The sequence below is a fragment of the Rana temporaria genome, chromosome 2, assembly GCF_905171775.1.
Source record: "Rana temporaria chromosome 2, aRanTem1.1, whole genome shotgun sequence".
NCBI lineage: Eukaryota > Metazoa > Chordata > Amphibia > Anura > Ranidae > Rana > Rana temporaria.
The window spans coordinates 310,894,773-310,911,387 of NC_053490.1; the positions used below are offsets into that span (position 1 = coordinate 310,894,773).

The 16,615-nt window shown below is 44.7% G+C and overlaps 1 protein-coding gene across 2 annotated transcripts in view; it reads right to left on the reverse strand.

The window, feature by feature from the left end:
* Positions 1-16,615, reverse strand: part of TSPAN2 (tetraspanin 2) — a 236,155-nt gene that overhangs the window by 33,220 nt on the left and 186,320 nt on the right. For both annotated transcript variants that reach the window (XM_040337388.1, XM_040337387.1), the window contains 3 exons: positions 10,870-10,965; positions 4,937-5,017; positions 571-654 (listed from right to left, as the gene is read on the reverse strand). In XM_040337388.1, the coding sequence (XP_040193322.1) occupies positions 571-654; positions 4,937-5,017; positions 10,870-10,965 (261 nt within the window). The remainder of the gene's footprint in view (positions 1-570; positions 655-4,936; positions 5,018-10,869; positions 10,966-16,615) is intronic.

Consider the following 16,615-nt stretch of genomic DNA (forward strand, 5'->3'; position numbering starts at 1 on the left):
TGATGACTGTCAGTCATCACTGTCTACCCTCCCCCGCCACTTGCACTCTGGAGTGCTAGGCTGTGGTCGGAGCCTCTGTAAGCTGAAAACGGGTCACAGGAGTGCAGAATGAACTGCATTCCTGTGATCCACAAGAGCAGTACAGCCAAACACACTTTGGCTGTATTTCTCCTTTTAGGATGTGGAACTCTTCAGCTGCAGCACACTTCTGTAGTTTGCAAAGGGGAAAAACCCAATTCCCCTCTGAAAAGCTGCAGAGAAAAAAATGGAGGGATCGGTACGTCTATATGCCACCCCTCTTATCCAGGTGTACAGGGGTCACATGGGCCCCCTACAGCATGAAGCCGGGTTGCAATTGTGACCCCTGTACGCATGCCCCTGCTACCGTCTCTTTCCATTGTCGCCGCCATATACATTTATAGATTTTTATTACCTCAAGCTGGTGGAATGGATTTATGTTGCAGATAGTTTGCTTTTCTGCAGCGCTGCTGGGCCTTTAAACTCAAATGTTTTCAGTTTTTATTTCTAAATCAAAGATCATATACTGTATGTTATGTATAAAGTACTTACCGTTACTCCGGCTGTGGCAACCGCAAGAATTCCAACAATTTGGAAACTGTGATTTAGCATCTTTGCGATCTCTTCCAAACAGTTCTACAAAATGTTAAATATAAAACTTAATACTGGAGATACAAAACTTTAATATTGTTAACATTATGCTTGCCACAACTGTAATGACCAATGACTTTTAAAAATGGTTTTCAAATACAAGGCATACTGGGGGTTAGTTAGTAAAACTGGAGAGTGCAAAATCTGGTGCAACTCTGCATAGAAACCAATCAGCTTTCAGGTTTTATTGCCCAAGCTTAATTGAACAAGCTGAAGTTAGAAGCTGATTGGTTACCATGCACAGCTGATCCAGATTCTGAGCGCACCAGTTTTAGTAACTCTACTCCATTCTATCTTGGCCTTGAGGATCACAATATACACCTGCAGCACAATGTAAGGAATGGAGATATAGTGGTAGTATTTACTCTACCCTATTGTACAGGTTGGCTGGATCTGCAATATAAAAATTATAAAAAAAAAAGTATGTAGCCCCTTTGCCTTCAATCAATATTAGCCCAGCACACAGCTTAGGGGGCATACAGTTCAGACTTTTGATTACTTAGAATAATGCTACTTCAAAATTCACTATATTCAGTGGTGTCTAGTTTACAGTTAGGCCCTGTTCACACTGGAGCGGGAGGAGCGGTGGGGGTATAGCGACGCTATTTTTAGCAGCGCTATACCGTCGGAATTGCGGCTGTATTCAGCCACTAAGTGTGGTTTTAACCCCCGCTAGCAGCCGAAAAAGGGTTTATACTGCCCGCAATGCGCCTCTGCAAGAGGCATTGACAGGGGTATAGCCGCAGTTTCCCATTGCTTTCAATAGGAAGGAACGGTAAACACACCGCTCCTCTCACCGCTCCAAAAATGCAGCTAGCAGGACTTTTGGAGCGGTCCTGCTAGATCACCGCTCCAGTGTGAAAGCCCTCTGGCTTTCACACTGGAGAAACAGCAGCCGCTGTTTAAGGTCGTTTGCAGGCGCCATTTTTAGCACAATAGCGCCCGCAAACCGCCTCAGTGTGAAAGGGGCATTAGTGATTTTACCACACCCCAAAGGCGTGCTGTTTCTAGCTTAGCAGAGGAAGGCCCTGGTGACAGTCACCTTGCCCATCCGAGCTACAAACTACCTCCCTGACCCACTGATATTCAGCTCTCCAGCCTTCCTCCACAGCTCTTTACTCCATCACAGCCATCACCAAAATACTGAGGTCAGCTGGTGTTAATGCCTAGAGGAAGCACTCGTCATATGTAGCGGGACTAAGGCCTTGTCAATTGGTCATTCGGCTTGAGTACTGCATCATGGGAGAAGACCACAAGTTCCTTCTCCGCTTGGAATTTTGCACCAACTGATGAAGGCAGGAGTGGTGAGAGCACTGAAGGGCTGACCAAGGGTTGGGGGTTGAACTTTATACAGAAGCTGTACATTTTCTCTAGATGGGCAAGGTGTTAAAAAAAAAAAACACATCATTTTTGTGCTTTAACATGCATTAAGCAGGCCACCTGAAATAAATATAAACCATAGAAATAATGTGTAAGTGACCACAGTTCTCTTAATTACTTGTCCTGGTTTCATAGCATAGAGATTAAAATCCAGGGCACATTTTCACAACACAAAAGCCAACAGAAGTTGTATATATCTCAGGAATAGATCTTTCCTTCTCCTGTTAGGTATAAAGTATTTATGCATACACAGTATCTCACAAAAGTGAGTACACCCCTCACGTTTTTGTAAATATTTTATTATATCTTTTAATGTGACATAACTGAAAAAATTTACACTTCGGGGTTGATTTACTAAAGGAAAATGGGATGTGCACTTTGCAAAGTGCAGTTGTTCCAGAGCTTAGTAAATGAGCAGATGCTCTGCTGACTCACTATTCAATCATGTGCAAGCAAAAATGCCGTCTTATTTTCCTTGCACGTTATTGGTTATTCTTTGCAAAGTGAAGCCTAGCTTCATTTAATAAGCTCTGGAGCAACTGCACTTGCAGAGGGCAATTGTACTTTGCAAAGTGCAAGGTCTATTAACCTTTAGTAAATCAACCCCTACAATGTAAAGTAGTGAGTGTACAGCTTGCTTGTATAACAGTGTAAATTTGCCACACAAAATATGGACATTTTCACCTAGGGGTGTACTCACTTTTGTTGCAAGCGTTTTAGACATAATGGCTGGGTGTTGGGTGTAAATTTGCGGTCCCCTCAAAAGAACTGGTATTACAAGCTGTACACTCCCTACTATACATTGTAGAAAAGTGTAATTTCTTCAGTGTTACATGAAAAGATGTAATACAATATTTACAAAAACATATTCTAGTAATAAAGAATATTTACTAAAATAACCATGTGGCATAAGACGAGGAGATTTACAAAAAGGCTTAATCATTAAGGTGTACAATGGGCAAAATGATGAGTAAATACAGGCCTGGCTATAGTGCTAGTTATTGCATACTAAGATTTGGCGAGAACTGAAAACAATGGCACTAACTGCATACACCACTGGCCTTTTTGATCTCCAGCTTGTGTCTGATCTCAACAGCTGAGAAATATAGTTCAATGCGACAGATCACATTCCTTTTCTAACCTCCTCTAATCGCCACTACATATATTGGCATGGGGTGTGGTCACCATGTGATTCATCCACAGGCCCTACCCCATATGACGTCACCACCCATCATTCTGCTGATGTCATAAGGAGCGGGGCCTCTGGATGACATCACACAGTGTGAACCCGGTCTTAGAAAGAAGGTAAATTTTGCGTTTTTTAAAGAAGCATCTGTGGTGTCCCAGTACAGGTATTTGCTGTAGGCCCTGTCAGATTGAGGCCCTCGGCTTGTGGGGTCTCCCCTGCAGGGACTCGGCTAGTTATGATGTGATTTATACTGTTATGGTTGATAATACGTTTATTAGGTGTGTATAGCTTTAAGGGGTTTAGCCAGCCATCTCATGTTCAAGTGTATTAGAGTCGGGAGGACTGAATGCTAGACAATACCTTATTATGTTGTGTTATACTACAGGTCAGTCTCTATGATCCACAGCTCTCAACCAATAGGCTTCAGTCTAAACAGGCCCTTATAAGGGATTGTACTTCCTGTTTAAGCCAGTCTAATGCTTCACACAGTTCCTAGCAGAGCCAACACAGTCAGAGGAGAGGCAGTGCAGGCCGAAGCCTCCAGGAGAAAATACAGCAAAGAGTGGAGTATCCCAAAACATTACAGAACCAGTACTTCAGCTCATTTATCAGATCAATCCGTTATTCCGGCAAAAAGCCTCAAGTCTACAGACACTTCAGTAAGTGTATCTATTTTTCAGCCTAGTTAAGCATAGGCCCTGAATTACTATTCCGGCTTTTGCAGCCGAGTATATACAGTATATGATCAACTAAGCTCAAGCATTATCAGCTGTGTGATCCAGAGACTGCCTGCAGAACATTTTGACACTCTGTTTAAAGCTGTGAAGATTTTGACACCTGCCTTCATGCCAGTAAAGCCTTTGTTGTTTTAACCCCCTGTTGTGGACTGTGTTATTACCATCCTAACTAGCGGGGATACGGAGGCCCCCGGAGCTGTAGTTCCCCGGGGTATACCAAGACTACAGTGGCGTCACGTGACAGAGAGGGTTAATACCATCTGGCCCTCACTAAGGGTTAATACCACCTGACCCTGGGCTCCTAGCCCCAAGAACCAAGTAGCTAACCATCAAGCGCATGTGTGTGGCCGTGGGACTCACCCTCCCTGGTCACCACACATCCAATTTGTTTTTTTACATTTATATTCAGATGTTAGTGGGGGGACAATTAAAAAAGTTATTCTCATTAGCGGTTATGGAGCACCTTTTCATTGTACTATTCCCTACTGGCTCTTTTTTGGACTCAAAGCCACTGTCACGGTCCAACTTCAGTTCTGATGTACAGCTGTTTTTAACAGGTAAAAATTTAGTATATGCCCCAAGATATATTTATAGAGCACCAACAATTTACATGGTACTTTAGATTCACATCAGTTCCTGTCCTCAAGGAGTTTATAATGTAATCGCATGCGCATACTAGGGCCTTTTTAGCCAGGGGCCAAGTAATTACCAGCATGTCCTTTCAAGAAGCCCACAGAAACACAAGGAGAATATGCAAACTCTGTAGGATATGTCATGCATGGTGGAAATGTAAACCAATTACCCTGATGCTGCAAGGCAGAAGTGACAACCACTTAGCCACTGTGCTGCCCCACATTTCACAAAAATATGTTTTTTCTTTGATTGTGTAACCCTTTTTAGCACAGCACCACTGGTAATACAACCAGCATTCAGAATGACTTGAAATACATAAGAAACGCACCTTGTGTTCTTTATGCTCCTCCAAGCACAAGCTTCTCACACGCTGTGCACTCTCGGGATCTGCATTTCCACAGCATTTTGCCTGCAAAATGTACAGCGTAAAATAAATTAACAATGGAATTTTATTGGCAAAAATGCATTTTCAAGCTTTGTATCAGATGGTATAAAAAGTTTCCATTTTGTGCAGACCTGGCTACAAAGATACAGTTGGCCTTATTTAGTAAAGGCTACTATGACAGCATGTTATATTCAGTAACATACAGCAACCAACCAGAATCAACCTTGCATTGGTTCGACTTGGTGCCAAAGGCTTCTATATTACATTTTTGACATGGTTTGCAATGCATGTTGATTGTTGAAAATGTTTTTCAGTTATTGCAAATGTCAAATATGCTGCCTTGTCTCCATTCAAATCTTAATTTCCATTGGATCTCCTGTGGTGCAGAAACTGGTTCCCTGATATCTGAACACCATGTATGCAAAAACCGTGTTTAAAGTCTGGGAGGGGACTAAACCCTCCTATCCTTTTTTTACATTTTTTCTGCTTTAAGTAAATGTGACAGACGCTAGGGCAGTTTAAGCCAAGCATAAAAAGAAAAAAACATAAGAGTTGACTTCAGCAAAAACCAAATTCATTATGGCTGTGGGTTCAAGTGTGAGTTAAAACTAAACCCACTCATTGAACTGTTTTGCAAAGTAGTTACAGTCGCAGGAGGCGGCTCTAGGCTTTGTGAGGCCTTATGGAAAACCGAGACATGAGGCCACACTCACACCCATAAAGGAAAAAAAAAAATCAAGTGATAAAAAATTAACTGTATAAATTACATATATTAAGAGCTTTAAAGTACTGGCGTCAGCACTCTCTATCTCGGTGCTGGCGTCAGTGAAGCAGATAGCAGCGGAAAAGCCAATCAGCAGGCAGTGCCAGCATAGGATGCGGAGCAATCAGCCCACCACGGCTGAGGATCAGCACTGGACTGGGACCTCCCAAACCCCTGCAGTGGAGGCCTGCATTGGTGGGGGTAAGGGCAGAGGGAGGGTCAAGGACTGCCAATCACAGGTGGGCACAGTGGGACACTGGCACAAGACTGAGATGTCCTTACTGTTTGTGACACTGATGATCAGGAGGGAAGGGAGTGGAGGGGATGGGACAGGGGTGGATATAAAGGCCAATCTGTGGGATGCTGGGGGGGCTGGTACTCATGCTAGTGGTAGCTGGCTGCAGAAGGGGGTTATGGCATGGTAGCTGTGCCTCTCCCTGCTGGAGCCCCGGTCCCCCCCCCGCACTGATTGACAGCCCCAGAGAGGTAGCCGTCTAGACACCCCTTTCCTAACCCCCCTTCCACCGGCTCCATACAGTGCTCGCGAGGCCTCCTCCTCCGTGGGACCCTCCTCTTTCCCCTCGCAGCCACTGCATGCCAGATGTCTCCTCTGGGTGTGCGATCTGTGTCTCCGGAGCAGCGGGAATTGTGCCAACATTTTGCTCCGGATGTTGGAATCTCCTCCCCTTGTCCCCCCCCAGACGACACCACGCTGGCCCTGCCTCCTCCCCAAGACAGACCCATGCTCCATCCTTTCTCTCTATTGCCTGACCGTGGAGCTCACAGGCAATGGTAAACAACTCCTGACCTGAGCTCAACGCCGCAGCGGCATTGTTGTCAGCACCCACATTACAGTTCTCCCCAAGGAAGGGAAGGACCCATCCCTGGGAATTATAGGCCAATCTCGCTTCTGAACACTGATATTAAAATATAAAACAAAATTTTGGCCAACCGACTTAAACCGATCCTTCCAACAGTAATACACCTTGATCAAACAGTGTTCATTATGGGGAGAGAGGCCAGGGACAATTCTAATAGAGCGATCCAGTTACTTCATTGGGTTGAATCACAGGCCGTTTGCTTTCCACTGATGCTGAGAAGACATTTGACCGGGTGGATTAGACCTATCTACGAATGGTGTTGACCAGACTTGGTCTGGGTCCCAACATGCTGTTGTGGATATCCTTTTATAGTTCCCTGAAAGTGAATTGGCTACTGTGACGGTATCGGTATGATATCCCCGTCAAGCATTCCCTCCTCTCCATACAAGAACATCACAGGATTCCCCACACATGAGTCAAGACTGGATGCTGGAACCAAGACACTTTATTGACACAAAAACTCAGCTTATATGTGGTTACAGCCTGTTAGGAACGCCCCCCTCACACAGTGGGGTTTCCCATACAGATTATAGGAGACAAGTCGGAGCCGACCCTGCAGACACGTTTCTTTAGATAAAGACATCAGGGGAGTTAATTAATACACTGAAGCAATCAGAATAATTAACATACTACTTCTCTAATCATTTAGCCTGATGATACAATACACATCTTTTAAGGGTAAACACAGATCTACTTTACACAACACAATAGATCAATTAACCTTTAGAATAGTGAGGGGACATTAGCACGTCAATAACCGGTCAGAGGAATGAATCACACATGAAATTCCTTTCTACCTCTACAGACATGGCTAGCAGGGAGCAGTAAACTGAGACATATAGGCAAATGTATCACAGCTACTATTAGACTTATTCCCTATTCGCAACGGGACGCGACATGGGTGCCCTTTGTCCCCAAGAAAAACAGAAATGGAATGCTCGCACACCTGGTGCATAACCAGAGATAATTTAATTTAAAAAAAAATTATATAAAAAGTGGGTACTCACTGGTACTGGACATGCACAGAACACGGGTACAGCCAACGCATTTTCGGGGTGCACCCATTTCCTCAGAGCTAGGCTCTTTGCCCCCACTCATTTTCGCATTAACCCTCGAGCCACCGCTTAACAAATTCCGCCTTAACAGTGCCATTATACATTTTACGGTGGGGCCGACAGAGCATAAGTTATCTGCTTATCCAGATGATGACCTGTTCTATGTCTCAGACCCCCTGATCTCTCTCCTTAATATCATGGCGGAATTGAAGGACTTTAATCTGCTGTTCAATCTTGAGATCAAATTATAGCAAGTCCGAGATCCTGTCCCTGAATGTGCCCTTGGGTTTGCGTACACAGCTGCAGGCTTTTTTTCCCCCTTTACCTGTTGCCAGACTTCGCAAAAAATATTTGGGAGTTTACTTACCCGCAAGTTTCTCACATCTGTACACCTTTAATTATGCCCCATTGCTTTCTACTATCAGAGCGGACCTAAAGAGTTGGGACAGCACTTCCTTCTGCACGCGTTGCCTTGTATTTTATTTCTACCTGCAAATTCTTTACCCAGACCTCTTTTCAACCCTGAACAGACTTTTTTTGCAATATATTTGGAATGGCAAAAGCCCTCGTTTGGCTCTCCGCACTATACAACGCCCTAAAAACAAGGGGGTTATGGGTGTCCCAGTTATTCACAAATACTATGAAGAAATATCGTTACAATGCATCTTGGATTGGCAACATAATGTAACTTCTAAACTTTGGGTCCCACTTGACCAATTCCTAACAGGCCGCAATCTATCACATGCCCCATGGATCCCCCAGGACTGCAAAGGACTTTCCCCACTTACCTCTCCCATGGTCATCCATGTACTGGCAACTTGGGATGCCTTGAATAGGAAGGGACAGCTCGCTCCTTTGATTTCCCCTCTGGCTCTCTTGGGGGCTTCCCCTGGTTCACTCCCCAAGAACATCACTCCTTTCTCATGGGTTGGTCAGTCGATGGAGTCGAGATGTGGCAGATTTATTCAAGACCAGGGTTTATTGCCACTGGCCACATTGTAAAATAGCACAGATCTTTCCCCATGGATGAATGGCATTATAGACAGCGCCAACACTTTGTTGGTAGCCTATGCCACGATATCCGTTCCCCTACCATGGCGTCTTCCTTTGAACTGCTCTGTATGTCTACATATGATATTCCACACACTATATCTGTACTGTATGAGCTACTACAGTCATTGGAGAGCGGAGTGAAGCCTGCATACATAAGGGAGTGGGAGAGAGAACTTCAGCATGCCTTAACTGAAACTCAGTTGGGCCACCTTTACTGCCTCACATATGTGAGCTGGGTAGACACAAAAATGCAGGAAATGGTTTTAGGGACTTAACCGTTAGTATAGAGTTCCCTCTAAGCTTGCTAGGATATACCCGTCTGTATCCAACGCCTGCTGGAGGGAATTCAGCCTCAGGGGCTCATTCCTCCACATTTGGTGGGGGTGCCCTAAGATACGGCCCTTTTGGTTAGATATACAAGCCCAGATTAAGGCCATTCTGGACCTTGATCTCCCTTATTCCCCGTTAGAATACCTGCTACATGTTCATACCACTCCTCTCAGCCATTATCGCAAGTCGGTACTGCCTCATTTACTCAAAGAGGTCAGGTGGTTAATTCCAATTTACTGGAAGAGACCACAAATTCCTATGCATACTGAATCGATTACCTTAGTAAATAAGATCATGGCTGCAGAGGAATGGATGGCAAAATGTAAAGACCGCTATGATAAGTTTTATGCTAGATGGGCCACTTGAATGCACTATTTTACTTACTATTTTCTTTATTTTTTTGGTTACTCCCTGTCCCTTATCCACGCTTGGGGGTCGGAGTCATCGTTGACGTCAAATCAAGGTGGAGCGACAGGGGCGATTCATTGATGTTAGTGTTCATATGACATATTTGAAGCACGATGTTCCTTTGCCCCCCTCTTCACCCCTCCCTTGATTTCTCTAACCAGTTAAATTGAGTAATGCATATGACACCAATGAGGATTCTTTTTGTATGTTCTTACTCTGTGCGTTTTGTGTGTTGTATAATGTAAAATATTCAAAGATTGCATTAAATAAAGTAAAGTAAAAACACAGGTTTCTCCAATTCAACGCGCACCACCGCAGTGGACTGGGCTGCTGTAAATAGGCCCTGAATACCCAGTCACGTGCAAGGGACATTAACCTGTTCCTGCCCATGCTATACCAGTGCTCTCTGTGATCGCTGTCCTTAGAATGAAGCTGATCACAGATCGGGGTAAAGGCCCAATCACAGCGCCCCTTTACCACGTGATCAGCTGTGTCCAATGACAGCTGATCACAATGTAAACACAAACCAGTTATCGGCCTCCCTTTCCTCATGCTTACAGCGTGAGGAGGAGAGCCGATAACCGGCTTGTGTTAAAGGGACATCTACACTGATAATCAGAGCCGCCCATTAGTGCCGTCTATCAGAGCCGCCCATTAGTGCCGTCTATCAGAGCCGCCCATTAGTGCCGTCTATCAGAGCCGCCCATTAGTGCCGTCTATCAGAGCCGCCCATTAGTGCCGTCTATCAGAGCCGCCCATTAGTGCCGTCTATCAGAGCCGCCCATTAGTGCCGTCTATCAGAGCCGCCCATCAGCAAAGCCTCATCAGCGCCCATCAGTGAAATTACCTGTTTGCAAAATTTTATAACAAACTATGGAAAAAGTTTTTAGTTTTATTTCAAAATCTTCGTTTTGTTTTATAGCAAAAAAAAAAAGTAGTGATTAAATACCACCAAAAGAAATAGTTTGTGTGAAACAAAATAAAACATTTCTAATGGGTACAGTGTTGCATGACCGTGCTGTCATTCAAAGTGCGACATCGCTGAAAGCCGAAAATTGTCCTGGGCATGTAGGAGGTAAAAGTGCCCAGTAGGCACGTGGTTAAAGCGAAAAACAGTATTTTTTTCTAGCACATATTTGTACATTCATGAACATGGTTTCACCTTATACACTAAAATTCACTTGAGTGACAATACAATTTCCTGAAGTGAACAACTTCTACCACTCTAATAAATCAATTCTATGAACAGAGAGAATACATTTAACCAAGAATGTGTTGTAAAAATACAGTATATCCATTATGAGTCCAAATGAATCTGCTGTTATTTTCATGTTTTCAAATTGTCGTCAATATAAATTTTCCCACAATCAGAAGTTTAATACTCACAAACGTGTGAAAATCTTGCAGCGTTTCATTTCTTCCTCCATTTTTTATATAGTCGTCATAGGCTTTAGTGTATAAACCCTGAGCATCTATAATAGTCTGTTGAAAGAACACACAAAATGTCAAAAAAAGGAGGGGGAACAGCTAGCTATACTTCTAGAAATGACCGTTCTGAACAAGATATGACTTGTCAACCTATCGATTTTGAAAAATAACAGACAATATCGGCTACATAATGCATACTCAGCAGATGATCACCAACCTAATAGCTACTCACAGGGCAGTAACCATTTCTTGTACAGCAAATAAATGGAACGAGATATAGATTTAATGACTTGATTATGGTAAAAGCTGTAATATATAGATGTAAAATACATTATGACCCTCTTATCCCAACAATCTCCTCTACCATCCTCATCTTTCCTACTTATGCACTTATATTTTCTAAATTATCTTGTGCTCCAGACTAGGAAACAAATCCTTATATTGCTGCATTGCAGTAACATGGGTATTGCCTGGTGTGTTATTGGAACCCATGTCATGGGCATTGGTGTGCTGTAGTGCCATTCATTGTTAATAGGCACCACAGAGCAGCTGTGTTCCAGTGAACCACAACATGCAGCAAAACACTTGTTATAAATAGTGCATGCACCTGGTCTGTTAGGCAGACCATTCGATTGCATATGGTTGAAAAGCCTTAAAGTGGTTGAAAAGCCTAAACTTTCTTTGCCTTAATGCATTCCTTGCATTAAGGTAAAAAATGTTTAGGTGTCAGCATTCCCCCTCACTCCACCTTTTACTTACCTGAGCCCTCATTCCAACCAGCACTGTGCACATCTGCAGCTCTTCTCTCCCCCTCACTTCCGGGTCTAGCTGGCTTTGCTTGGGCCCTGGGAGCCATTGGCTTCCAGTGCTGTCAATCAGCCAGTGAAGAGGGAGCAGGGGGCGTGGCCAGGTCCTGCTGTCTCTCAATGGATGCAGCAGTGGGGCTCGGGTGCACCCATGGAAAGCGGCTTACCATGGGGGCACTAGACAGAGGGGAGGGGCCAGGAGCACCTGCGGGTGGGCTTTAAAAAAAGAGGAGGTTCACGGTCACTATGCAATTAAGAAGAGTATATAATCAGAGCTCAAAGATCATATAAAGTGCAAAAAAAACGTTGAAAATGGCGTCATGTACTGCATTAACAAACAACTAGGTGTATAAAAAAAGTGTAAGCGTGACCATGTGTAAATTATAAATATGCAGCACTTTAACAATCAATGACAAAACAAAAATCAGTCCATAATGAGTGAAAAGTCAATAAGCGAAGTAATTAATCCATCCAGAAAGTGCACCGTACATATGTAAACAGATAGAGGTATCCGTCACCAGCAGCACCCTTGCAGACAAGTCTCTTACCAGATTTGCAGGACCTTAAGTTATAATGGTCAAACAGGCAAAAGCAGCTGGACATCCAAAGGGGATCAATGGATCACAGATCCGGTAAGGTGACTCAAAATTGTTAGAAAAAGAAAATATAACCTGTTATCAGACTCTTGCAGTCCCTTTACAGCAGAGCTCAGACAGTGGGAGGTAGAAGCAGCATAAGCAGCTAATCGGTTTATGTGCTGACGAGGATGCTCCTTTGCTCTCTCTGTGTAAATGTATTGCCTTCAGAGCTTCTGGTCATCCTGGCCAGCACTAGTAGTCTAGAGGCTGAAAAATCCCAGAGAGCTAAAAGGTGATGAAGTTTGTAGTTCTGTACTATGTAAAATAATAGGAGAGATCTGGAATAGGAGTGCAATTACATTGCACAGAGCAGGTAACTATAGACGTGTTTGTTATTTATTTTTAATTACCTTTAGAATCACTTTAATGCAACGCACATTAACAAGCAGAATATCAGTGTAAATCCATCCCAAAGAGAAGCTGTTAATCTGGCCATAGATGGATAGAACTTCAAACAAAATTGAACAGTCTTAGGGCTCTTTCACACGGGGCAGACCATTTTCATGCTCCGCTTTGCTCAGCCGGGAATCCCCGCTGAACCGGCAGATGACAGGTCTGTCTCTGCACACTATGCAGGGACTGACCTGTCAGAGCGCTGCTCTCCCCTATGGGGGATCGGATGACCATAGAGTCCGTTGTCACCAGATCCACCGGACTGATGGAAAATAGTGTTTTCCTCCGTCACACTTTGGCGGATTGGAGTGGGTCGGATGTCAGTGGGCATGTCACCGCTGACATCTGTGGCTCCAAAGAGGAGCACGGAGCACCTGTTCAGGTCCGCCTAAAACGGTCCGCCCCTGTGAAAGAACACTTAGGAAAATTCATACAAAAGTTCTCAGAACATTTGAATGTTGTCTGAAAGATTTTGTTTGCTTTTAACATTGGATTTTGGAATGAATGGACTTTACTGAAAGAAAACCCCATACACTGTTAGAAATCCATTCACTCGAGAACATTTTTGCATCCTGAGGCTGCGTCTTTGAATTTTCTCATCACTGTGGTCGAAAACAAATGTCGATTTGACCCCAGTAATGGATTAGGAGTACAAACTTTCTTGGAACTTTATTTTCAGAATTTTTGCCTGAAATCATCAGCTTTATTTTGACTCTTTAGGCAAAAATTCCAGTGCTTCCCGATTTTCCATTCCCCGCGCAATGAATACTCACCCATCACAGCTCCCTTTCTGCCTCCTTGTTCCATCAGAGCTCTTGCACATTTACACAATGAAGCAGGGCTTCTGGATGTGAATAAGTTCCAACACCTAAACTATGTTAGGATAAATTCCAGCAGTGGGGGATGGCAAGGGAAAGTGAATAGGTAAAAATACCTTGCTTGGGGGGGCTGGGCTATCATGAAGCACTTTAATTATTTCCTAAAATAGGCAGGCGACAGTGTCTCCTTAAAGGGAAACAAAATTATGGTTCTATGGTTCCTTTGTCTAAAGGACAGCACAGTGACTAAGTGGTTAGCACTTCCGGCAAGTGGTTCAAATAGCCACCACGGTATTACCTGCATGGAGTTTACATGTTCCCCTGTACCTGCGTGAGTTTCCTCCCATACGCCAAAGACATTCTGGTGTACATTGGCCCTAATATTTGTATGTGTGAATTTGAGTTAGGAACCTTAGATAGTAAGCTCCTTGAGGGAAGGGACTAATGTGAATGTACAATATATATGTTAAGCGCTGTGTAAATTAACAGTGCTATAAAAGTACTTGTAATAAATAGATTATTAAGACCCGGTTCACACTGGGCGACACACAGGCGGCTCAGCCGCCTGACGTGTCGCATCCCATTGAATGCAATGGAACCGTTCTAATAGGAGCGACGCAAGTCGCTGCGACTTAGAAAAAAGGTTCCTGTAGTATTTCGGGGGCGGCTCAGGGCGATCTGCATTGACTTCTATACAGAAGTCGTTTTGCGAATCGCCTCTGAAGTCATCCTCAGGACGACTTGCAGAGTCGCCCCCGAAGTCGTGTCGCCTATGTGTGAACCGACTCTTAGACTACCCTCAACAATCTTTACTTCTCAGACATTTGATCAGCTGACCTTTTGAGAAGTTCAAAAACATACAAAGTTCCCAATTTATGGTTTGAAACGTGCTGTTAAAATGTAAATACAATATCACAACAGGTTCCAAAAAAGGATGCATTACAAACTAGGTTCCACGATTAAAGAGAGAAATCACCGCTCTAGGATACTAATCAAAAAGTCTCCTCACCTGATCCAAAGCCACGGGTGCTGGCAATGCATGGAATGATGCAAAATAGAGGAAAAACTTTCTGGACAGCCGCACTCCAAAAATGTATTGCTTTTTTTTTTTTTTTATTATAATAAAAACACAAAAAGCATGCCACAGCAGACGCGGTAAAAGGTTCCACGATTAAGCCTCGTTAAGGGGTGAAACATGTCAAATGGGTGCATGGGTGGAGTATCCACATATCAGATGGACAAATACTGTTTTTGAGCTACATGGATAAGCAGTGTGTACCCTCATGTTTGCATTAGTCAAAGTTGTTTGGGAAGTGATGCAGCTTACATGGATACAGCATAAGACCTTAGACTGGAATCACGGTTTTGTGAGTGCAAAACAAGAAATTGTGCAAAATTATGCAAATTAGTCTAAGAAACTTCTAAAAGCCTAGCCTGACAAGAGGCTGGAAAAAAAAAGCTTTTAGGCCTGGCAGGAGACATGGGGTGGCAGGGCTGCCATCAGGGGGTACAGCTGGTACACAAGTAAGGGCCCCAGGCTTTCAAGGGGCACGAACCAAGCGTCACAACCCGGGCCATCTTTAACACATGGCAGCTGCCGTCAGAGTGGACCATCTGCCAGGATGGAGAGGAGGATGAGAGGTGGGATAGAGAAGATGGGACTGGTGAAGGAGGAGGATGTGTGATGAGAGAGATGGAACTGGAGTAGGAGTACATGGGATGGAGGAGATGAAATTACAGGAGAATGAGGGGGATATGGGATGGAGAAGGAGGACATGGGATAGGCCTTAGTGGGATGGCCAGTGGGCAGATTTGATGGGGCAGCCAGTAAGCGGGCACTGGGGAATGTTGGTGGTCAGGCCGGGGGGGCCCAGGCCTAAAGCTGTGTAAGGGCCCCCAAAATTTCTGACGGCTGCCCTATGGGGTGGCATGGTAATGACAGCAGTAGGCACAAAAATCGACCCCTCCTCTTACTGCACTGGTTGGGGAAGCGACTGTTTCATTGCCATGAAAATGCAGTGCCACCCAGCGGCAAGATATTTTCCAGCAATGATGTCACGTCCCTTGAACACATGCCCATCAGCAGATCTGTAGATTGCTCAGGGAGCTAAAGCGATCACGTGATCTGCAATTCAGACACCAGTGATTATATTCTAGCCATACAGAAAAAGAAACCTTCAGTCACAACAAGGTAATAGTTCTCTTAATATTTTTTTTCACACTAGTGACCTTTACAACCGCTTTAAAATAGAAGGGGCTGGGACTTTCTGGCAGTTGGGATCAGGCCCGGACTGGCCATAGGGCAGACTGGGCATATGCCCGGTGGGCCGGCCCGGCCAGGGCCACCCGCTCCGTAGCCTGTTGCTGTTTAGGCCGCACAGCGAGAGGCAAGCGGCAACCATGGCCTGGACATGGTTAACACAGGCCGTGGCCGCTACCGCTATGCGGCCGTGCGTGTGTCTCCGTGGAACTTTCGGCTGCATGGGCTGAGCTGTGTGTCTCTCACACACAGCTCAGCCTCTCAGAGCCGCGCGGATATTTCCGCTTTCTGCTCCCAGGTGGAGTCCTCCACTTCCAGCCAAGGTGTCCTGCACGGTGGGGCAAGGGGGAGAGCTGCGGGCTGCTGTCAGGATGTTTTCCCCCGCTCGCCCCCTCCCCTTCTCTTGTCGGCACTCGGCAGGACTCGAAAAAGCTGTGAGGACTCGAGAAAGCTTCCTGCCTATTCTTCACTCACCATTGGCCACAACAAAGGACCAATCGGAAGCAACTAGATAGGCATTATGGGAAATGTAGTCTTAGAGATAGGCCCATTTGTTCTCAGCAGGGAGCTGACTACACTCCCCAGCATACACTCTGCTGGGGGGGAGGGGGGGGGGAGAAAACCGAAAACAAGCTGAGGAGTGCTTGTAGCAGCATTACAGGAGACATGAAAAACGAAAGACAGGACTGTGCTGGGGGAACTAATAGCCCCAGCACCACCTGATAGAGAAATGCTGTACCACACCACCAGGGAGAGTCACGCTGTGTTGTACCGCACCACCAGAGAGCC